The sequence below is a fragment of the Macaca thibetana genome, chromosome 2, assembly GCF_024542745.1.
Source record: "Macaca thibetana thibetana isolate TM-01 chromosome 2, ASM2454274v1, whole genome shotgun sequence".
Lineage (NCBI taxonomy): Eukaryota > Metazoa > Chordata > Mammalia > Primates > Cercopithecidae > Macaca > Macaca thibetana.
In genome coordinates, this window is record NC_065579.1 from 120,767,436 (window position 1) to 120,790,653 (window position 23,218).

At 50.6% G+C, this 23,218-nt stretch overlaps 1 protein-coding gene across 3 annotated transcripts in view; it reads right to left on the reverse strand.

The window, feature by feature from the left end:
- LRIG1 (leucine rich repeats and immunoglobulin like domains 1) overlaps window positions 1-23,218 on the reverse strand; it is a 126,730-nt gene that overhangs the window by 25,533 nt on the left and 77,979 nt on the right. For 2 of the 3 annotated variants that reach the window (XM_050781283.1, XM_050781282.1), the window contains exons 4-9: window positions 17,527-17,664; window positions 15,286-15,429; window positions 13,256-13,399; window positions 10,560-10,703; window positions 7,810-7,953; window positions 5,650-5,730 (exon numbers count right to left, since the gene is read on the reverse strand). In XM_050781283.1, the coding sequence (XP_050637240.1) occupies window positions 5,650-5,730; window positions 7,810-7,953; window positions 10,560-10,703; window positions 13,256-13,266 (380 nt within the window). In that variant the 5' untranslated portion in view covers window positions 13,267-13,399; window positions 15,286-15,429; window positions 17,527-17,664. Of the gene's footprint in view, window positions 1-5,649; window positions 5,731-6,181; window positions 7,722-7,809; window positions 7,954-10,559; window positions 10,704-13,255; window positions 13,400-15,285; window positions 15,430-17,526; window positions 17,665-23,218 lie in introns of those variants that run through there. The other variant, XM_050781284.1, reaches the window with a different exon arrangement.

The following is a 23,218-nucleotide window of genomic DNA, read 5'->3' on the forward strand; positions in this document are numbered from 1 at the left end:
AACTTGAGGAGGCTCAAGTGATCCCAGGAGTTTGAGACCTGGACAACATAAGGTGAACTTGTCTCTACAAAAAATAAAATATTATCCGGGCGTGGAGGCACACACCAGTAGTCCCAGCTACTTAGAAGGCTGAGGTGGGAGGATTGCTTGAGCCCAGGAGGTGGAGGCTGCAGTGAGCCGTGATCGCACCACTGCACTCCAGCCTGGGCAACATAATGGGAAGTTGCCACAAACAAAAACCCCCAAACTGCCACCCACTTCTGAAAAGTGCATTCTGGGAACAAAGTTTCCCAAAAGAGGCAAGAAGAGGACAGGAAAACAGGCATCCATCAAGCTGGCTCCATAGCTCTCTGCACCTGAGATGTCCTGGCAGTCAGCACACAGCCATGGGGAGCTGTGTCCTTGCCTATGAGAGGGACCCCTCAGGGCCTGCAGGTGATGCCCCAGTGCTTTGGCTCCTCAGCCATACCCCAGACTTTATATGACGTCAGTGAGCCAGCCTCCAAGGTTATCACTAGGGCCTGTCCCCTGCCTGGACTGCCTGCCCATGAGAAGGGGTTCCTGCCTGCAGGCAGCTCCAATCCAAGCCTTAGCAGTAACTGCTAAGAGCTTTCCCAGAAACCAAAGTCTGTGCCCTGCAGAACACATGAAGAAATGAGTGCCTCCTCCACCGCACTGTGTGATCTAAAGGCAAGCTTGTTTCCCTGCAGGGGAGCCCCTAGGGTGGACACTGGGAATGAAGAGAATTCAGTTTTCCCCTCTCTGTTACCATGTTCTCTGATGAGAACCCACCAAAGGCATTCCCTCCAATCCAGACGGCACAGGAGACTACCAGGGAACAACCGAAGGCAGTGCTGACCATGAGCTTCGTGGACTTGTCAATCTTAAGGTACACCAGGATCTAACGGGCTTGCTAAGAACACCGATTACTGGGAGCCAACTCCTGGGGATTCTCAGCGTCAACAGGTCTGTCCAAGGCAATGGGGTTCAGGTGGGCAGGAGAGGAAGCCCCTGGAGAAAGCCCATCTGGCCCAGCCCCCTACTGGGAAAGGGACTCTTGGTCCAGGATCTCACCTGGCACTGGGGAAGAGACTGGACTAGAGGCCCCCTCCACCTTCAACCTGCATTAAGACTGGGACCCATAAGGGAAAACAAGAAGTCCCAGCCCCTTCCCGAAAGGAGGAAAAATGTAAGCCCTGAAGCCAACCAAAGATGGCAAGGCAGCCTGGGACCTGCCCAGCACACGGGCCGCTGCTTCTTCCTAACTGCAACAGGCCTCCTGGGAACCGCCTGGGCAGGTACCAAGAGGCTGCCTCCTGGCAACACAGGCTCACAGTAGAGCCAGAGGGAGGCACCACCAGCCTGCGTGGCCAGCTTCCAGGGCAACCACTCCACAGGGGCTGCCTGACCCTCCGTTTCATCAGAAACAGACTCCCTCCCTGGGGGCCACCATTCAGGCCGACCCCGGCGCTAACTGTGAGCTCAGCCCTCAGACAAAGCCAGCTCTGTTTCCTGCCTCCGGAGGGTGAAGGGGCAAACGGGCCAGAGACCCTCTGCCTTTTCTTTCTCTCAGGCCGTCTGCATGGATGGGAAAACAATCGCATTCTGAAAGCGTTTCCACAACCCTTCAGTCTGAAACTTTTATTTTAAAACAAATAAACCAAACACACAGAAAAGCCGGTGGCCATGCTAACTTAGGCTCTTTAACCACAAAACTCGCCAGCAAGTAACAGCTCATGGGGCACTGCACCCCGAGCGCTTCAGAGAGCGCTGCCAACTTCTACACTTACTCAGATCCCCCGGCCCAGGCACTGCATGCCCGAGGTCCCAGTAAAAACGCATTGAACTGTTTAGTGAAATCTCCTGTAAACGAGATCCAGGAAAAAGCTGTGCTTTATTTCATCCATTAAATATTAGTCATATTGACCTGTTTTACAATGAGGGCAGGCTGTTATTTTTAATGGTGACAATAGCAATAAAACAAATTCTCAAATTCTCAATTATGCAGGGGTTAATCATCTTGTTGGTGGATTAGGCAGGGTCCTTACCTTCCCCCAGCAGACATATGGGGCTGGGATGGGGAGCTGCAGCCAGCAGACTGGGATGGCTCTAATAAAAGGCTGCTGTGAGGAGAAAGGAGAGGCGGGAATATGGGCTGGGAGGACACTATTTCTGTACCACAGCCAGGCTCCCAGAGAAGGCACAGCTGGCCTGACCTCCCCAGCACCAACCTGGAACAGAAAGCAACCTGCGGGAGTCACCTGTCAAGCCTCCCATCTATCTCCTGGCCAACCCAGCTAACAGCTCTAAAGGCCTGGTTAGCACTTGCCAAATCAAGTGGCAGGTACAGGGGGCAGTACTCAGGTGGTCCTTGTACTCATGTCCTTGAGAGTAGCCGTGACATGTGCACTAGCCCCCACTCCCCACCCACACACACAGTGAGTTCCACTGCAGGCCCGGCCCCCCCACAGGCAGGGATGGAGGCTGCGCTCCCATCAGCTCTGCAAGTGCCCCCAAACATACCCCTTGCCATGTGCCCTGTGTGGGACTCTGCCCCTCCCTCTGAAGAATGCCATGGAGCCAGCTGGAACCACGGGGCAGGAAGTCGCATACCCAGATCACTAACTGCTCCTCTCTGCCTGAAATTTGGGATCCAGAAATTCTCTCTTCCCTCCTGCGTACTGACTCTGTGCCACTGTGTAGGCCCCAGCCTGGGAACCGCACAACCATTTGGAAACAAACAGGCCCTGGGGTGGGTCTACAAAAGAATCCCAGACAAGCTAGGAAGAAAGGCATGTGCTGGGGTCTAGGAACATTCTTGCCCTGCTGGGAAGCTCCAGTGTGAGGAACTCTCCAACACAGCTGTGTGCATAAGCTGGAAAAATTAAGGGCAGGTCAGCATCCACCCCAAATTCACAGAGAGGCCATTTATGGCTCTGCTGCTCACATCTCCCTTTCTTGGAAAACATTTTAATTTAGGTCTGACCTCTTGCGTGGTGGGAAGGACCCAAGGTCCCTGAGTAATTCAGCGAAGGCAGGGGTCTCTACCTTCCCATCCTAGGGCAGATCCTGAACGCGAGCTCCCTGAGCTCTCCAAAGACAAACCCACACCAAATGAAGGGACTCAGGGCACCGGCTGCGCTCCCCGCAGCACGGATCAGCTGCTCTAGAGGGGCAGGTCCTCTCTGTGTTAACATGCACCTCACTTCTCAGTGGATCCCAACAGGCCAGCACTGGGCCACTCGCACGGAGCAACACAGTGCTGTCTGTGGTCACTTCTCTCAGCCAGGGCCACAGCACAGAGCTTTCTTGGAATGTTCTGAGTAGACAGGTGGGGAGGGGACCAAAGAGGCACTGGGTTCTTCCTCTGTCCCTCCCTTCATTCGTTCAACAAACATCGACTCAACACCTGCAATATGCCAAACACAGCAGTTTTTAAGTAGCCCTGTGTACCAGGATCACATGAGAAGCATTTACTTCTCTGCTTTCCTTTCAATGTGGAAATTTGCACACACTATGCTAGGTAGACGTAGTAGTATCCTGAACCCCAAGTGCCCGTCACACAGCTACAACCGTCCTCCGGTCGTGCCAATCTCGCCTCATCTCTACCTCTAGCCACTGCCCATTCTCGAACCCAGCAGGAGTTTATGGAATCCACATCATAGGCATCATACCATTTTCTTTATCCAAGAAGAAAATGATTCGTTTCCTTTGCCACATAACCATGATAGCATCACACTTACATAAGTGATTGCATATACTTAATCATATTAAGGAATTCTTGTTTGTTTATTGTCCCAGCTTCCCCAACTGGATGCATGTCTTTCTCTCTCACCCTTTTTCAAACATACACAGAGTCTCCAGCCCCAAGAAACTGACTCAGTGGCTGCGTGGGGTGAGGCTTAGATTTTAACAAGTTCCCAGGAGTCTCAGGACCAGCTCAGTGTGGAGCCCACCACAAACAACAAGCGAGGAAAGCAGGGGCTTGGGCTGACCTCTTGGGGCTCAGGTGGAAGTGCTGAGCCTGGTCCAGCAGGGGGACAAAGGAGAAAGCACCAGGGCACAGAGGGTGCGCACTCAGGAAGGCAGCGGCAGACTCATGCAGCACCGGAAGCCCAGGTGACCCAAGGCCAGGCACACCTCACGGGCCTTCTGTAGAGAGACAGTCTCCTGGAAGCCATGACACCCAGGAAACAGCTCCAGGTTCCTAAAGATGGACATGCCCCATGAGGGCTGGCAATGTCGCCCACTCTCCCCACCCTCACCCTTCAATCAGTTATGGCCGAGGCCAGGGAGGCTTATGCTGAATGGCGGCCCCGGTGCTGAACACCTCAGCAGCCACGTCCCAGACCTGGAGCTCCTCTTGCTAAGAAGGCCTCTGCCTCACCCCACTTGGTACTTCTGGCTCTTCCCAGGTTTGCCCTATATGGGATAAAAAGGGGCCACGTATGGGTTCAAGGTTGGGGAAAATCAGCATTGTTTTAGGGACGATAAGGACAAGAAACACTGACAAGCATCTCCAACGTGCTGCTGGAGTACGAGACGCTCAAGAAGAAATACCTTCCTCAGACAGCCAACAGAGCTTATTCCTAATCAGGACCCTGTATATAAAAGGTGTGAAATGCCATGCTTTTCCAAACCAATCAGAAGCATCTACTATATGAAAAGACTCTCCCTACCACAGGCTCTCCTCTATCCTCGAGCTCCACTAGGGCTTTCCAAATATTTACTTGACACTCGCACTCTGCCGAGCTCCCGGTCACTGGGGACGGGGTGGGAGAATCGAGTGGCGGCCGTCCGCTCCGTCTTGCCCTCCTCCAGTCTTCCCTCCAAGCTGCTAGTCAACAGTAATAATTACCCCCGTCCTCCTCCTGCGTGGTCCTTGGGTGGCATCTACAGAAAGTGCTGGTGACATGCAGAGAAAACAGGGTGGGCCAAGGGGGAGGGAACGTGGGCTTTGGAGCCAGACGAGCAAATCCTGAGCCTGCCACTTGCCCGCTGTGTAGTTTTGGGCAAAATCCCATCACTTCTCTTTCCTCAACTAATAAAGAGGTTGCCTAACACAGCCTGCCCTCATGAGATCATTAGGTACCACACACACAGGTGCTTGGCAGATTAACTGGCAAAATCTAGGAGCTAGGAAAAAAGGAAAAAGACCCCAAACCACACATTAAAACAGCTGCTACCATGACCCTTGGAAATGATGTTTCCATTTGAGATGACGGCTAACGATGACAGTACTGTCAGGAGCCTCACCGCCCTCACAGCTGACTGAGCTTTACACAGTCAGCTGTGAGAAACGAGTAACGGGGCAAGACTCCTTTGTAAAAAGGACAACAGCAAATTCAGCAGTTTTCACGTGAGTTGTCAGGGAAGCCCGAGAGAAGCTCCACCAGGCCGCCAAATGCCGGGTTGCCAGCCCCCAAGAACCCAACACCCAAACCAGCAAGGAGACCCCTGCCCAGCGAGGAGTGGGGTGACCCCCGCTCTCTTCTTCAAACTCTTCTCCCCAAACAAAAGTCTGCGTGGAGCCAGCTCTCTTCTGCCTGGGCCCAGAGCAGAGAGGCGCAGGGGGCACCCCAGAAACGTCTCCCACAGAAGTGTCTTCCCGCGCATTTGCTGGCGGAGCTCCGTGCCGCGGATACTCACAGCTTGCTGAGGCTGTCGAGCCCTGAGAAGGCACCGCTCGTGTCCTCTATTGTGCCCGCAATCTCGTTATGGTCCAGATCTCTGGGGAGAGGACAGAAAGCAGCTCACCGAGCAGTCTGGGCATGAAGGGAAAGCCAACTCCCACCCAGCCTGCTGCTCAGAAGCTGAAGTCCCCTGGGTGCACCCTGGAGGCACAGCCGGGACGTAGGGTGAAGAGACACATGGCCCTGGGAGGGACGCCCTGTTTCTCAGCCTTCCAACCAAGACGACACACGCCTCAGACAAGAAGCTTCCCTGGGCTCCACCTGCCTCCCTGTCTGCGGAGGCCGCGCTCCGGGGGAGGGAGGTGGTGCAGACAGCCCAGTTTGTATTCAGCCCCTGGAGAGCGGACATCTGGCCCTGGCACGAGGATCAGCCCAAAAGGTTCCTTAAGGCTCCTGTCTGCTCTCATACCAACCAGCGTCCCTTTTCTGGACATGACCGAGAAACTGCAGAGAGCACGTGGAAGAAACAGACCTGGCACAGGGCCCACCCGTGGGCCCCTCTGTGCCAGCCAGTGGGTCTGGAGCCCAGAGCCCATCTCCTCCCAAGGCCTGCAGGGCGCTGACTTTGAGCCAGGGAGGACATCTGGGTGCTGAGTCAGACTTGTGACCCACTCGCCAGGATTGGAGAGATGAGGCCAACTCCTCAGCCCAGGCCCCTCCAGCAATACAAATCCCATGGCCGATGACTCAGTGGCCTCCCGGCTTCCAGAAGCAGGTCACAGTGCCCAGGCGAGACATCACACCTGGCGACCAGGCTCCCATCCTGCACACATTCTGCCCTCTCCAACTTTCCACAAGGTTCTTGGTTCTTAAACTTTCCCCTCCTGAGTCCTTGCAGACACAGGCCAGGGACAGAAAAGGAGCGCTTGTCTCCTGTGAGAAGCTGCAGCAGGAATCAATGCTGCCAGCAGGGAGGGCAGCTCTGAATGAAGAGTGAAATGCTGGCGGCCACCTTTCTTTTACAGCAGGAAGCTCAAAGAGTGAAGATTCTGCTGCTGGAAGGGACTTCTCCTCTCAGTGGGTTCCTTCCTATCATCTGCATACTGAAAAAACCAGGGACCGGGGGCTGTGGCTTTGTATGCCTGTCTCCCGGCTCCTAGCCCTGGCTGCCAAAGTTTTTCTCTCCTTTCTGGCCAGCTCAGTCTGAATGTTCCCAGCCTTGTTATTTGGACCTTGTATGGGCTCCCAGGCTGACCTGGCCTGAATAGCTTGGCTCCGGCCCCTTTCACACTCCCTGGCAATGGCTCCACGTTAAAGCTGGCTTTGCCAGGTGCAAGTGCAAAGGCCTCCCTCCCTGTCACACTGGAACAGACCCCTCTCTGTGCAGTGAATTACACCTGAGAAGGAGACCCTAGAACCCGCCACCACTATCCTCCGAAAACCGTATGCCCCTCTCTGGGGGTTTCATGCTGATAGCCGCTTGGAAGTTCTATGAAGCCAACCACGGAAAAGTTTTATACACAAGCCTCAGAAAAGCATCCTGCAGTCACTTTTGCCAATCCCATCTAATTAGGGACTTCAAGGGAAGCGGCATTAGCACCTCCACTTTGTTAACCGACCCCTGATGAGGTACAAGGAGAGACACAGGATTCCTTAAGTGCTGCTTTTGCAAAGGAGGCATCTTGGTACAGGTTATGCTGAAGAAATTCAAATGCTAGGGCGAGAGATGCACAGAAATATTCCCATGGTTTAGAGAAAAAATACTCAGGACTTAAAAACGGAAGTTGCAACTGAAGACTCAAGATGGAAAAGACTGACCCACGGCTGCTGAACTGGAGGCCGCACCAGGCACTCAGCGTGGGGAAGCTTTTTCCAACACTAGGAGCCAGCATCCTGTCCAGCACAACGTGGGCATCACTGCTTGAGAACAACTACTTTTTAGGAGTTGCCATCCCTCTCTAGGCACCATCCGAGGGGAATGAGAGGTTTTTCTGCTTAACCAGTTCTTTCTCCGTTGATTACATAAAAGTTTGAGACTCTGCACACAGAGCAAGCCAGCGTTGGATCCAATTCTGACTCGAAGCCAACGCAAATGGAGTTCAACAAGCAGATGGTTTGCTCTATTCTGCTCTCCCCACTGGGGACCCTTTTATCCTGTCAGGAGTGGGAGACGTACAAGACTCGCAGGCTCCTGAGTCCCTTGAAGGCGCCCTCCGCAATGTGGCTGATGGAATTGTGGCTGAGACGCAGGACGCTCAGGCTGCTCAGCTCGGCCAGGCTCTCCTCGTCCAGCCGTGTCAGGTTGTTGAAGGACAGGACCCTGAGGAAAGGGAGGGCAGTAATGTCACCATCTAGCGTGGTTGCCCCCCAACCCCACCCCACCGGAAATCGGGCCACGGTCGGCTAGGTTTCAGTGGGAAATGACACGGATGCACACACATAAGCGCATAGCGCCCCCCCCCCAGAATTCTGGGGGTAAAAGTGGCCATGCAGCTAGAAACTCATCAGTGCCCAACACACTAGTCTGACTCCTAGAACGGCTGCGTAGGTCACAGGGGCCAGGGTAGCTGTTAAACTGTGAAGACTACGCACAAGGTCATGACACACAAGAACTCTCAAGCTCCAGTGCCTTCATGCTGTTGTCCAAGGCAGCTCCTGATTCAGGCTACGAAAGACCTCTCATAGCAGAAGCCTGGGATTCTGGAGATGACCGACAGCAAGCCAGGGAGCCAGGGAGCCCCGGTCACACTCCCTGCATCGGCCAGCAGAGGGCACCACTAGCCCCTGCGTGGGACGACCACACCTGTGCCTCACGCCTTAGTGGGGCAACTCCCCCAGGACAGGAGCCTCCTGCTCAGGCCTCCCTGCCCCCATCCACGTGGTCCTCAGAGCCTGATCCCCTACTGCAGGTGGTAAAACCATAGGCTTTGTCCGAGCCTCAGAATCAAAGCTTCCTCCCAGCACTCCTGCACCTCTGGGTTGGTTACATGACATTACTGGTCATCTATCGTTGAAAAATGAAAAATTGGGGCCGAGGCAGGAAGATGGAAAATAAACTCTGAGAAGATTAATGAGTTTTTAAAGGCAGCTGGGAGCAGCATTCTTTCCCTCCTGGACAAATAAGTCAGGGTGTCTGTCAGTTGCATAGACCTGGCAGGAGATCAAAATTATATCCTCACCTGCAATTAAAGAATGTAGCTTAAAGGAGGGGTGGGAAACACACGCTGGGAAGCAATCCCAAATCTGGCTCTGAGGTTACCTGGATATGGTGCTAACCGCTAGGACTGCTCAAGCGCACTTCTGTGATCTCTGCTGCCCCTTCTAGAGGGCACAGAAGAGGGCTTCATGCCTTCCACCAGCCAGAGGGGGGATCCCGCACCCCGCAGAAGACAGCATGCCTTCCCTGGGGCCGCAATATGCTGGTGAGTCAGAGGACAGCTCCTCACTTTAAGAACTGAACTGGCTCAGACTTTGGGGACTTAAAAAGACCTCTCTTGTTTCCCACAGCTCCCAGCTCTGACCAACAAAACCAGGAACTCCCTGTTGGGGTCACAGCTTGACTACAGAGCCTGAAAGGAGCCATCCAGCACGACATGGAATGTACAGCTACAGGCCCTGAAGCATAGGAAGCTGAACCCAAAGGGTTAACACTCACAGAATCCAAGAAAAGTTAGGAAAGAGGCAGGACCACTGTGTTTTGCATTAGATAATGATGGAGTCACCAAAATATAAACTCCAGGTCTGTGTGTGTGTGTGTGTGTGTGTGTGTGTGTCTGTGTGTGTGTCAGAGGTAGGGGAGGGGAGGAAGAGGAGGAGGGAAGGAAGGACAGGGAGAGAGAGGAGAACACAGAAGACCAGACACAAACACCAGATGCAAGAATCCACATCAGATTCACACATCCCCTTGAGTGTGTTTGGTGAGGTCAAGAGAGACAAGACAGACTGAGGCCTGGCTCTCTTAACAATCATTCACTTCAGTGGGTGAATCTTTTTCAAACAGCCAAGCCTAGAAAAAGGAGAAAAAAACAAAAAAGAAAACCCACCCAAGTCTTGCGAAAAATAAAGAAACCTAGTGGACTAAACTGGAGCATATAAAATGGAAAGAACAGTGAAAACACAAACTATCTATTTGTGAAGATGTTCTGTGAGTCCTTAGGAATGCTGCGTTCACTGTCCAATAACCCCACCCTGACATGATAGGGTGGCCAGGGCCACTGCCCCTCGCTACACAGGGGAGAGTCTGTCACTACTCATCTCAGAACTTTGGGCAAGACAAGCTCAGTTCTCAGTCTCAACTTGGGAGCCCTGTCTGGAAATCTCCAAAAGGAGTCCACGCATCTCTGAATCAAGCACACACACATGACTGCACGGGAGCCTCTGCCAGCAGGCCACTGCGGTGCAAATGGGGCCAAGAGCCTGGGCAACTCGTCTACAGGAAGGAAGGTGGTGACTCCGAGGACACAAATTCATCCACAGTCAGGATGCCACCATCTCTGTTTGAGCCCAAATGATCCCCTCACTGAAGAACCGCATGCTATTTGGTGTGGCCATTAACACATAGCCACTCTCGAAATGGCTCCTGTGAGCGCTCTGCTGGAGCTGCCCTTCCCTAGGAACTCTCCACCCCTGGAACTGTCTCCAAACCCAACAGAGTCTTGGAGGCCAAGGCTCCCTGCAGGGACCTAGATGCTATTCCTGGAGCCCCCTGCTAATCTAAATGCAGAGGAAGTGAAGGGGAGATAAGCGATGTGGGCTCAAATCGCTGAGGCTCCTACTCTGGGCCTGGCTGGTTTGGGGACAGGGTTACTGGCCTCCCTGTCTCTGAGTCCTCCCCAAGGCCGCTGTGTGGTGGAATGAACCAGGCCTAGCACTTTCACCTCCAAGCAGTGTCTAAAAACTGCCCAGCCCAGAGCCGAGGACACTTACAACTCATGCAGCTTCTGGCAGAAGCTCCAGCCCTTGCGGTGAATGCGGGCGATGGAATTGTTGCTGAGGTGGAGCTGATGCAGGGCCGTGAGGCCGTAGAGCGAGCCGCTGTTCACTTCTACCAGGCTGTTGTATTCCAGGTGCCTGCAACGACAGCCATGCACAGGATGAAGACAAGCTTTCACTCCTTCACTGGACAGACAGCAAATGAGTAGCTATGCTGTATCTGACCCTGCAGTCCCACGAAAGCTAGAACAGTGCACGAGACGACTGTGGAGTCTACTCGCACACATGTGCATGTGAGGAGGGGCTGGGAGAAGACAGGCAAATCTACATGGATGATAGCACATGCCAAGGCCAACTCAGAGTGTTCACAGGGCAAGAAGGAGCTTCCTAGAAGTGACTTTTTTGGCCGAGTAAAAGTGAACCAGGACCGGGTGTGGTGGCTCATGCCTGTAATCCCAGTACTTGGGGAGGCCAAAGCGGGAGGATCGCTTGAGCTCGGGGGTTCGAGACCAGTGCAGGCAATATAGTGAAACCCCACCTCTACCAGAAACAAAACAAAAAATGACCCAGGCCAACAAACTGGCAAACGACTTCCAGGCCAGGGCAAAGCCCATTAAAGGAATAGAAAGGAGAATAGGAGGAGGCTCTTATTATCACCCTCATCTCACCCATGAGGAACGTGCTGCTGAGAGAAGCCAGGTAACCTAAGACTTTACACAGCTTAGCCAGTAGGGAAGGGGCCAGAAATAATTCAAGCCCAGGTCTGGTTACCAACGGCTGGACTCTGTGCCACTGTGCTAGGAGACCCGCTTTAGCTCTGGCGTCAGACTATCTGGATTTAAATCCTAATTTTGCAGCTTGCTGGCTGAATAAACCTGCACATCTATAACATGAAGATATCTAAGAGCACTGACTCCATGGGGTCACTACAAGAAGGGAACAAGGGGACATCGGGTTTCAGGGCAGCACTGGGCCTGAGCGCTCAGGCCCACTGTGTAAGTGTGCTAGCACCCTGCTTCCCCACACAGCATGTGCTAGGAAAGACAGCGCAAGCCCAGGCGACCGCCTCTTCAACAGAAGACCATAACTCGAATTTTGCTGCGTGTTCAATATTACACAAGGGCTTTGGGCAACTAAGTTTTGCTTTTTTCCATATTTCTTTCTGCTACTGCTCAAAAGGTAAGCACTTAATGTATAAATAACCTCCAAGACAGCTCAATTTATATAAATTTGTTCAACATAAAAACCAAATGGTAGGTGCTAACCCCATTTTCCTCTGAGAATTCTCTTTTAACTTCAGTCCACCCAGCACATGACCACCTTGGACTTCCAAGTCCAAAATGACATGCTGAAGGAGATCAAGCGAAATGTTTTTGAATACGTAAAACAAAGGCTGGAGAATGAGTAGAGCAAGAAGTCCAGCAGCAGAAACATCCTCACTGTTCACAGGGCACGGAGGGCTGGTCATGCAGAGACGCCGATCAGAGTGACACAGCACAACACGTGGATGGACCTGGGCCTAGTTGGTTTCCATTGCCAAGAAAACCAGTAAAGGGCATACAAGTCATGATATAATTTGCCCAGACTGGAAGGGAGAAGGGGCGGTCATAAGCAAGTTAAATCATTGACTCTAAAGCAGGAAATCGCAAGTGGGTAAGTAAAGACAGTGGTGTCAGTATATTAACTTGGAAGGAACAACCAGCAAAGCTAAAAACAGAAAAACGAGAAAGAGAAAGGCTTAGAAGTGCCTGCCTCTTAGGAGAAGAACTGGGGTGAAGAGAGAATGAGGGGGAGGCGGCGGGGGAGGCTGGGGTGGGCAGTGACAGCTTTTCTTTACTATCTGATTTAACTATACAGATGAATTACTTTTGATTAAAAATAAATTTTAATGTTTAAAAATGCTTTTAACGTTTAAAAAGCCTTCTCTGTATGCTGCCCTCCTGTTTCACGTCACTGTGCAGGCAAGCCTGTTGTGCTGTTGTGCACATCTGGCTGAAGAGACCGCTCCCTTGATAAAAGTTGAACATCTGCACCCAGTGTCTTGATTAGCTCACAAGACAGAAATAAATCTCCTAGGATGAGCGCTACATTTTTGGCCCACCTGCACCTCAAGAAAGACTGTCAAACCCAGAAGGGGAGAGAAGGAACTTCCTGTGGTGTGGGAGTAGAGAGGATGTGAGGAGGGGTCTGTTCCGCAGTCCCACGTTCACCGAGGAAGCAGGGGCGGGGGCAGTGGATGCAGGCTGAGGGGAGCAGGCCTGGCAGAATGGCCCGTAACTCCACCTCCATCAACCAACTGATCTGAGTCAATCCGCTGAAACTTCCCCCAAGTGGATTTCAGTGGATTTTCTGATCTGCTAGGAAAATACCCTCAGATTTGGCCCCGTCCCAAGACACTAAGTTGGGCCCAGGTGAAGATGCAAAGGGAAGGGGGCTGGGTCCGGCTGAAATCTTGAAGAATCCTTCAGGAGAAAAGGACTGGGCACTGGTGCCCCACTCCACGCCCAGTGCACAGCTGAACGCTGGTGTGGGCATGCACGTGCACACACACACACACACATAGACCACAACACACAGTAATGCTGGTGTGGGCGCGCATGTGCACATACACACACACACCACACCCCACCCCCCACACCACACACCACACAGCAATCCTTAGCAATGCCAGGACCCCGGTCTGCGCTTACAGCACATGCATCTTGGACAGTCCCCAGAAGGCCCCGTCCGTCAGTTTGCTGATGTTGTTTCGCTGAAGCTTCAGCACCTCCAAGCTGTTGAGCCCCTGGAAGGTGAGGCCCTCTATCAGCCGAATCCGATTCCGATTGAGGTCCCTAAAGAGATGAAGCCAGCAGGGTCAGAGTGTCCTATGTGCATATGCCACCCACAACCATTCCCAGGCAGTCCTGGCTAAGTTTCCAAGCCAGAGGAGAAACCCCAGTGCAGGGATCCCTGGGAAGCCAGGACGTATAGGGGAGCCCATCGTGTGTCTTGGCTGCCACGCAGGCACTGACGCCACCACTTGACCACAGCTAGTGCAGGAAAGAGAGGTGAGTGAGGCCCCGCTCTCCACAGTCAGCTCCGAGGCTGGGCCCGTAGCTGCACGGAAGCGAGCGCGTGTGTGCTCACGTCTCCTCCCCCAGTAGCACCACTGCCATTTGTGACTCTGCAGTGAGGACGTGGGTATGACTCAAGGGGTGAATGTCTTACGTGAGGTATCTCTGAGCTTGGCAACAGAAATCCACACCACATGCCTCAACCCAGGAAAAACCAAACCACTAGGTATCAAATGGCAACACCACTTTCCACTGGAGGCATTTCATAGCATCTCCACTATAGAGAGAAGTGACTGCACATGGGGGCGGGGGGGAGATGGGGGAGAGACACCCCACAAGTCATATACACTTGGCTTCTAGCCCCAGTATGACAAAGCCTCAGTTCACCAAAAGATGTCAGGAATCTGGGTGGGCCATTAGCAGCCCTGCGGGAAGGGGAGACAGAGCAGCCAGAAAGCCCTTGGTTTTCCCCAAATATTTCTGCAGTGTCTCATGATGCTGCTCCACACAAACCTTCTCAGGAATCACTGAGACCTTCTCCACAGACTGAAAAGGGCAAAGTCTAGGACTCCCCACCCAGGGGAGGTAAAACCCAGGCAGGTTGAGAGCCAGGCACACCCCATCTTGCCGCCAACCTGGCCCTCGGCAATTACTTTGTTTTGTTGAAACAAAATTTCCAAAACTGTCTTATTTTCCTGAAACACACTCTTCTGCTAAACAGAGGGTACAGAGGAAAAAAAAAAGGGAAAAAGTCCTTCGTCAGGCTCTGGTTAACAGAGCTTTTCTTGAATCTAAAACTCTGCCTTCTAGAAGGGTACTTAGCCTTCCATCAGTAAACTAAACAATTAAATTGTTCAAAAAAATAATAAATCAGCTGGGTATGGTGGCTCACACCTGTCATCCCAGCACTTTGGGAGGCTAAGGCAGGTGGATCACGAGGTCAGGAGATCAAGACCATCCTGGCTAACACGGTGAAACCCCATCTCTACTAAAAATACAAAAAAATTAGCCGGGCGAGGTGGCTGGCGCCTGTAGTCCCAGCTACTCGGGAGGCTGAGGCAGGAGAACGACGTGAACCCGGGAGGCGGAGCTTGCAGTGAGCTGAGATCACGCCACTGCACTCCAGCCTGGGGGACAGAATGAGACTCTGTATCAAAATAAAGAAATAAAGAAATAATAAATCAACTACCTTGTTAGATTTAACAGATGAAAACAAAGGCCTGTCTTTTGCTTACTAACTCTGGCTACACTAACTTCCTCTCAAACTGTTCGAGAAGTGTAGGACACTACCATGTGCAAGGTACAGATTTTATGGGTATCTTTAAAAAATACAGAAAAACATCTAAGATAAATAAGAACCCAAACCCATGCAGCCTCAGCATTAGCCAGCATCAGCTAGGCAGCAGGATTCCTGATTCCATTTTGGAAAACACGAGGGAAGACAAGCAAACTCAGTGGATCTCTTTCTCAGCAAGCTGAGGCAGCCACAGCACCAGACCCAGCTCTGAATTTGCTTTTATGAGGTGATGCCATTAATGGTAATTTACAGAGAGCTTTACCAAAGGGAGCAAGGAAAGGGTGGCGTTTGGTACAAGGTCCTTGGGGAAATTTGGCCTCCATAAAGTTTGGCTAGCCTTAATTAAAGTGTAGTTTTCTATACTCACAGTTGTGTCAGCCTGGGTAGCTTGAACGCTCTTACAGGAAGCTGGGTGATCCTGTTTTTGCTCAGGCGAAGAGTTAGCAGCGACCGTGACAGACCATCAAATGCCCCCAACTCCAGGGTGCCAATCCGATTGCCCGCCAGGTTGCTGGAATGATTCAGGAAAGAAAATGCGGTGGTTGGTCAAAGGCCTTCCTCATTTCATTACAGACACCAGACCTCTCTGGGTCTGAGTTGGGAGGATTAGTTAAGACACCAGCGGGACAGGTTTCCAATGAGAGGTTTATCAGCCACAGGCTCTGGATGGGGAGCTAGAGCGATGCAGGTGTTAGGACTGTGCACCTAAGCCCTGAGGGCAAGGCCGGTTTAGCTGAAAACACACTGTCCTTGAAGCTGCTGGGCCACCCCAAGAGGGTGGGAGTGAAATTCAAACACCTCCACGTCCACTGACACACCAGCCCTGCGTCAGGAGCCACCTGCAGGACTCTTCTCACCACCCAGTGCCCAAGGTTGATGTGAAAAGTCCTAGAAAGCAGAAAATCGATCGAAAGGCAAGGTCAGTGTCGATTTAATAATTTAGGGAAATAGCCTTTAATTTTGAAATGGGTCTTGCTATATAAATTACATAACACACTATAAACACAAACTAATTCATTTCTGTAATTTTAAATGCCTCAAACAAACACTCTAGCACAGAGACCTGTGCAGAATCCCTTCAGAAAACAAGCAATACATCATGGTACCTATACTTACAGCGTGATTAAGTCAGGGCACCTCCTGTGACAATACAGAAAGGCAGACACTGCTTCTCAAAAGGCACAGAAGTCTGCAGCTCAGATCTGTGCATCTTGCTGTATGCAAATTATATCAAGCAATAGAAAAGAAAAGAAAGTACAAGGAGGAACAATATGGCATTCCTGTGAGAAGTGGTCTCCAACACCTCTCCTCTGCCTTCCCCAAACAAATGCTGCTTTTTCTGGCCTAAGTGAAAAGGAGAAAGACCAGAGAGGGTTTTCTACCACAGAGGGTGGAAGGGAGCAAGGCACTTTTTGTCTCTCCAGCAGGCAGTGGCCTAGCACAGGGCACAGAAGGATTCTTTGCAAATAGGCCTGAACTGTTTGTTCTCAACACCCCAGATTAAAGAACAGCCTGTGTGATGAAGATATATGACCCAATAGCTGCCAAAATAGAAAGTCCCTCCCGCTTTCGTGCAGGGAGAGGTCAAGGCAACTAAGTGTAGCAGTTATGGTTTCTTTGTCCCAAGCAAAGTGATGTCACATGGACATCTTTTGAGGGCCCACACTGGAGGCTTCACAAAAGCCAACGCCTCCTGTTCCCAACTCTGGCGCCCTGATGCAGGCTAAGAAAGAAACCACTCCTCTCCTTGCAGTCTTTACTTGGAAAATCCATGTGCCAAACCTCACCCTCCCTGAAAAGACGGGTCACAATGACCCCTAAACTAGCCTTGCAAATGATTTCCAAAGTTAATTCTGGAACAGTAATGATACAGGGAATAAAAACTCACCTGGAATTAGAAAACATCTCTTTAGCCTGGGGTTGCAGTTTCTTTCCCAGAGTAACACTTTTCCTACCAACAAGTAGTTGATTAAGTAGGTTTTAACTTTTTTTCCTTTTTCCTTCCTGTCTACCATCCATTGTGTGTGAGATGGGACATTAAAATGGGTAAAAGAGAAACAGATAAACCTAAAAGGTGCTGAAAACCCATAGAATAGAGTAACTTCCCTCCCCCAAATAAACCCAAAGACTTGTTTTACAGTGCATGACACTAGAAAGATAAGCACTGATAAGCTAAGCCTTGTCAAACAGGCTTCCAATGTGAATCCTCTAACCATCCTCCCTGAATCTCCTCTGGAAGGATTTCTGAGAGGCAGCCAAGGAAATGGGAAAGAAAGCAGGCTCTGTGGTCAAGATCGACTTGTACCTGAGTCCTAGACTCTCATCTTGGAGTGTTGAGTCCCCTGGACAGGCTAAGTAACCTCTTCCTGCCTCTGTCCCTTGTCTGTCTGTAATGTCAGGATAATGCTGCAGATCTGGATGTGCTCTATGCACCGGCCCCGCCCCTGCCCTGCTCAGGGAAGGTCCGCACCATCCCCACTGACCTGGCCCAGCCATGGCTGAGAAGGGAAGGAAGCATCCCTCCTGTGTCCAGAACTGGGTGCCGGTAAAGGTGTTAGCTGGCTGGACGCAGAGGGCCAGCCACAGGTAGCTGAACAAAGGCACTTACAGCTCCTTTATAGGTGGTCCATGTGGAAAGCAGGTGTTCCGCACTTCCGTGATGTTGTTCGAACTCAGATCCAACACTTCCAAGGAAAGGTAGGCCTTTAGCTGGCTCCCCTCCACGCTGCGAATCTTATTGTGCTGCCTGAAACACACCAAGGGAGGTGACTTGAGCATCTCTTTTTGCAAAGTAACTACAAGAAACTAGTATTCCTGTTCCCCCCACCACTGCAATATAACTATAATGCAGTGACACTCTTAAAAATGAGATCTCCTATTTCTTTTCCCATCGAGTTATTACCTGCTGGCCAGGTGCTAGAAGAATATCAGGTTTTTAATCTGGGACAAGTTTGTCAAAGTTGTATCCCTAGGGTTCTCTCTCCAAGGGCAACAACACAGCAGTGACACCGAACACCACGTGAGACCAGCATGACCTGACCAGAATCCATGGATGCACTCACCATAAAGGATGTGCCGTGTGCAGCCAGATAGCTCCAGTCCAACTCTCACCCATCACCTTCAGACCTAGTCCAGCCTCATAACTTACAAGAGCCATAGGCACCACAGCCCAGAGTTCACTTTAATCCAGTTTAACACTTCATTTACACACCTCACATTTTACCAACACCTACCATATACCAGACACAGAGGATTTAAACCAAAAAAAAAAAAAAAGATTATGACAAAATCCTGACAATCTAAAATGGGAAAGAGGAGCTCACTGCTGGGTCTAATTGAAATCGAGTCCCCTGAACCTCCTGACTCTACCATTAATATTAAGCACTGTGCCTCCGTTTTCTCATTTGGAAGATGGGGCCACAACCCATCACTTCAGGGATAGGGACGATCCAGCCTAAAACCACATACAGCATGTGGCAAATGTGAAGGTAAATGTTTAGTGGTCACCACCTCCCAAGAGAGGAATGTTCCACCGTAACTTGTGTGTGGTGTTTTCTCTTTTTTGTTTTTGAGACAGAGTCTCACTCTGTCGCCAGGCTAGAGTGCAGTGGCGCCATCTTGGCTCACCGCAATCTCCACCTCCCACATTCAAGCAATTCTTCTGCCTCAGCCTGCCGGGTAGCTGGGATTACAGGCACGCACCACCACACCCAGCTAAATTTTTAAATTTTTTTTTAGTAGAGATGGGGTTTCACCATGTTGGCCAGGATGGTCTCGATCTCCCGACCTCGTGATCCACCCACCTTGGCCTCCCAAAACGTTGGGATTACAGGCGTGAGCCACCACAGCTGGCCTGTGTGCACTTTTAATCTACTTTCTGTCAAACTCACAATATAAAAAAGCAACAGTTATTAGTCAAGAGAAAGACAAATGCTAGCCAAGGCTAGAGGTTGCTAACTGCCCCGTTGTGGGTTTGGCGCTGCCCGGCAGAGTTAAACCACTGCAGCCCTCACTTCAATATTAGACACTTAGGAATCTGCTGGGTGGTGGCGTTGGGCCTCTAGGTTCCAGGCACTCACACTCGAGCCAGTTCTGAGTAAACAGTGTCAGCATCTCCGGCCAATCAAAGCATTCTTGAACGCAACACAAGTAAGCCAGGCGTCGCTTACCAAGTGGCATCTCCTTTAAACAAACACTTGACCAAATCAGTTCCAACAGGCATAAACAAGGACCTCTTTCCCAGAAGCTCTGGGGCTTCTCATGGACTCCTTTGTTTTTTTTCACGAGTCTCCCAGGCCCTGAACTCAAAAGTCCATTTCCAAGGGTGCAACTCTGCACACAGAACCTCCCCGGCATGACAGTACCCTTCCCTTCCTCTCCCCTCTGGCCCCCAAAGCCACTTCCTTTGAATTCTTTATTAAGTTATTTAATAAAGATAGTCTCTTCAGTTTTCTGATTCCAAAGGAAAAAAGAAAAGAAAACCTTTATTATGTAAAGTACGGGAAGAAAAAGAACAAGAAATAAAGGCGACACAGCTGAATCTTATCCAGGAACTGTGAATACGGTATCAGGGAGCCAGGAAAAGGGTCCGTGCTGGACAGAAGGGCCAGGCGCCACCAGCCCAGAAGGGCACAAAGAGGGGGTGAAGCCTTACATTGCGAAGCCGTGGGACAGCTGCAGGCCCAACATCTCTCCCACGCCAGTTTTGTCCTCTCCCTCACCTCCTCCTCTGTCTCCTCAGGCTTTGTCTGTGGTCTGGTACCTTTTGCTTCTTTCTTGTCAGTCTTTTCATTCACTGAATCAAACACAGTCCAAGCCTCACTCTGCATAAAGGACCCTGTGCAGAAGACAAGTCTCTTTCACCCCCTGGGAAAGTTCCCCACTTGGCAGAAGAGGCAGCCGTGGAGATGGGAGACAAGGGTGTATGGGATTGAGGGCCGCAGCGACAGGGTCTGTGAGAGGAGCAAGGGAGTGTTCAGCTCTGCCTGGCACAAGGTGCCGGGGCGAGTGTCTGAGGGTAGGAAGCTGAGGCCAGGAGGAGACAGGTTGGGGGAAGCCAGGAGCTTGGATCAGATTGCAGAGCCGGTAGGGTGGGCAGGACCACAACAGCAAATGCCTCGCAGGCCAAGCTAACAAGTTGGGAATGGATGCCAAGTGGGCCAGAAGAGAGATGACGGCAATACAGAGACAGGCACAAGAGACCCTCTGATTAGGTCCTGCCCACCCTACCGGCTCCACCCTCTGATCCAAGCTGCTGACCTCTCCCCACCTGTCTCCTCCCAACCTCAGCATCCTACCTTGAGATACCTGCCCTGGTGGGGGCTGGAGATGACAACTGGGGGCATCAATAATGATTCAAAATGTTCTAGTTTGGAAATGCAAGATAACCATGCTCATGGGCTACTGACTAGACCTTCCATCCTTGCCCACTTACAGTCTATTCCCAACCCAGCAGCCAGAGGGATCTGTTAAAAAAAAGTCACTTCAGGCATCCCATGGAATAGGAGAAAACATGTGCAAATCACATCTCTGATAAGGGGCTAATATCCAGATATAAAGAACCCCTACAACTCAATGACAAAAAACAACCAATCTGATTTTTAAAATGAGCCAAGAATTGAATAGACATTGTTCCAAAGAAAACACACAAATGGCCAACAAGCGCATGAGAAGATGATCAACATCACTATTCAGTAGGGAAATACAAATCACAACCACAATGAGAAGTCACCTCACACCCACTAGGATGGCTACTATTAAAACAAACAAACAAAAAAACAAACAGAAAATAACAAGTGTGGGTGAGGATGTGGAGAGAGTGAAACCCTGTATGCCAGTGGTAGAAATGTAAAACGGTGATGCACCTGCAGAAGAAGACAGTATGCAGATTCCTCAAAAAATTAAACAGAGGAGCACCATATGATCCCACAATTCCACTTCTGTGTATCAAAAGAACTGAAAGCAGACCTCAAAGAGACATACATATCTTTATGTTAATAGAAGCATTACTCACCACAGCCAAAGGTGGAACAGCCCAAATGTCCATCAATGTTGTATATACATGCAATGAGATATTACTCAGCCTTAAAAAGAAAAGAAATTCTAACACATGCTACTCAATGGATGAGCATTGAGGACATGATACCAAGTGAAAGATGCCTGTCACAAAAAGACAAATGCTGTATGATTCCACTTATGTGAGGTAGCTAGAGTAGTCAGATTCATTGAAACAGAAAGTAGAATGGTGGTTTGCAGGGACCGGGGAGACTGCAGAAGGAAGATCTGTTGTTTAATGGTGTATTAGTCAATTTTCATGCTGCTGATAAAGACATACCTGAGACTGGGCAATTTATGAAAGAAAGAGGTTTAATTGGACTCACAGTTCCACATGGCTGGGGAGGCCTCATAATCATGACAGAAGGCAAAGAGGAGCAAGTATGTCTTACATGGATGGCAGCAGGCAAAAAAAAAGAGCTTGTGCAGGAAAACTTCTGATTTTAAAACCATCAGATCTTATGAGACTCATTCACTATCATAAGAACAGTGCAGGAAAGACCTGCCCCCATAACTCAATCACCTCCCACTGGGTCCCTCCCATGACACACAGGAATTGTGGGAGTCACAATTCAAAATGAGATTTGGGTGGGAACACAGCCAAACCATATCATTCTGCCCCTGGCCCCTCCTAAATCTCACGTCCTCACATTTCAAAACCGATCATGCCTTCCCAACAGTCCCCCAAAGTCTTGAAACTCATTTCAGAATTAACTCAAAAGTCCACAGTCCAAAGTCTTGTCTGAGACAAGGCAAGTCCCTCTGCCTATGAACCTGTAAAATCAAAAGCAATCTAGTTACTTCACAAATACAATGGGGGTACCAGTAATGGGTAAATATAGCCATTCCAACTGGGAGAAATTGACCAAAACAAAGGGGCTACAGGTCCCATGCAAGTCCGAAATCCAGCAGGGCAGTCATGTCTCACATCCAGATCACACTGATCCAAGACGTGGGTTCCCATGGTCTTGGGGAAGATCCAGCCCTGCAGCTTTGCAGGGTACAGCCTCCCTCCCAGCTGCTTTCACAGACTGGCATCGAGTGTCTGAGGCTTTTCCAGGTACCCGGTGCAAACTGTCAGTGGATCTACCATTTGGGGGTCTGGAGGACAGTGACCCTCTTCTCACAGCTTCCCCAGGCAGTGCCCCAGTAGGGACTCTGTATGGGGGCTCCCATACTGCCCTAGCAGAGGTTCCTCATGAGGGCCACACCACATTTCCCTTCCACACTGCCCTAGCAGAGGTTCTTCATGAGGGCCCCACCCCTGCAGCAAACTTCTACCTGGGCATCCAGGCATTCCATACATGCTCTGAAATCTAAGCAGAGGTTACCAAACCTCAATTCTTGACTTCTGCACACCTGCAGGCTCAGCACCATATGGAAGCTGCCAAGGCTTGGGGCTTCCAGCCTCTGAAGCCATGGTCTGTGCTCTATGTTGGCCCCTTTCAGCCATGGCTGGAGCAGCTGGAACACAGAGCACCATGTCCCTAGGCTGCACACAACACAGGGACCCTGGGCCTGCCCCATGAAACTACTTTTTCCTCCTAGGCCTCCGGATCTGTGATGGGAGAGGCTGCTGCAAACATCTCTGACATGCCCTGGAGACATATTCCCCATTGTCTTGGTGATTAACATTCAGCTCCTCGTTACTTATGCAAATTTCTGCAGCCAGCTTGAATTTCTCCTCAGAAAATGGAATTTTCTTTTCTATTGCATTGTCAGGCTGCAAATTTTCCAAACTTTTAAGTCCTGTTTCCCTTTTGAAACGAATGCCTTTAACAGCACCCAACTTACATCTTTAATGCTTTACTGCTTAGAAATTATTCCATCAGATACCCTAAATCATCTCTCTCAAGTTCAAAGTTCCACAAATCTCTGGGGCAGGGGCAAAATGCTGCCAATCTCTTTGCTAAAGCATAACAAGAGTCACCTTTGCTCTAGTTCCCAACAATTCCTCATTTCCATCTGAGACCACCTCAGTCTGGACATTATTGTTCATTATCACTATCAGCATTCTTATCAAAGCCATTCAACAAGTCTCTAGGAAGCTCCAAACTTTCCCACATTTTCGCGTCTTCTTCTGAGCCCTCCAAAGTCCTCCAACCTCTGCCTGTTACCCAAAGTCGCTTCCACATTTTCAGGTATGTTTTCGGCAATGCCCCACTCTACCGGTACCAATTTACTGTATTTGTTTGTTTTCATGCTGCTGATAAAGACACAAAGACTGGGCAATCTACAAAAGAAAG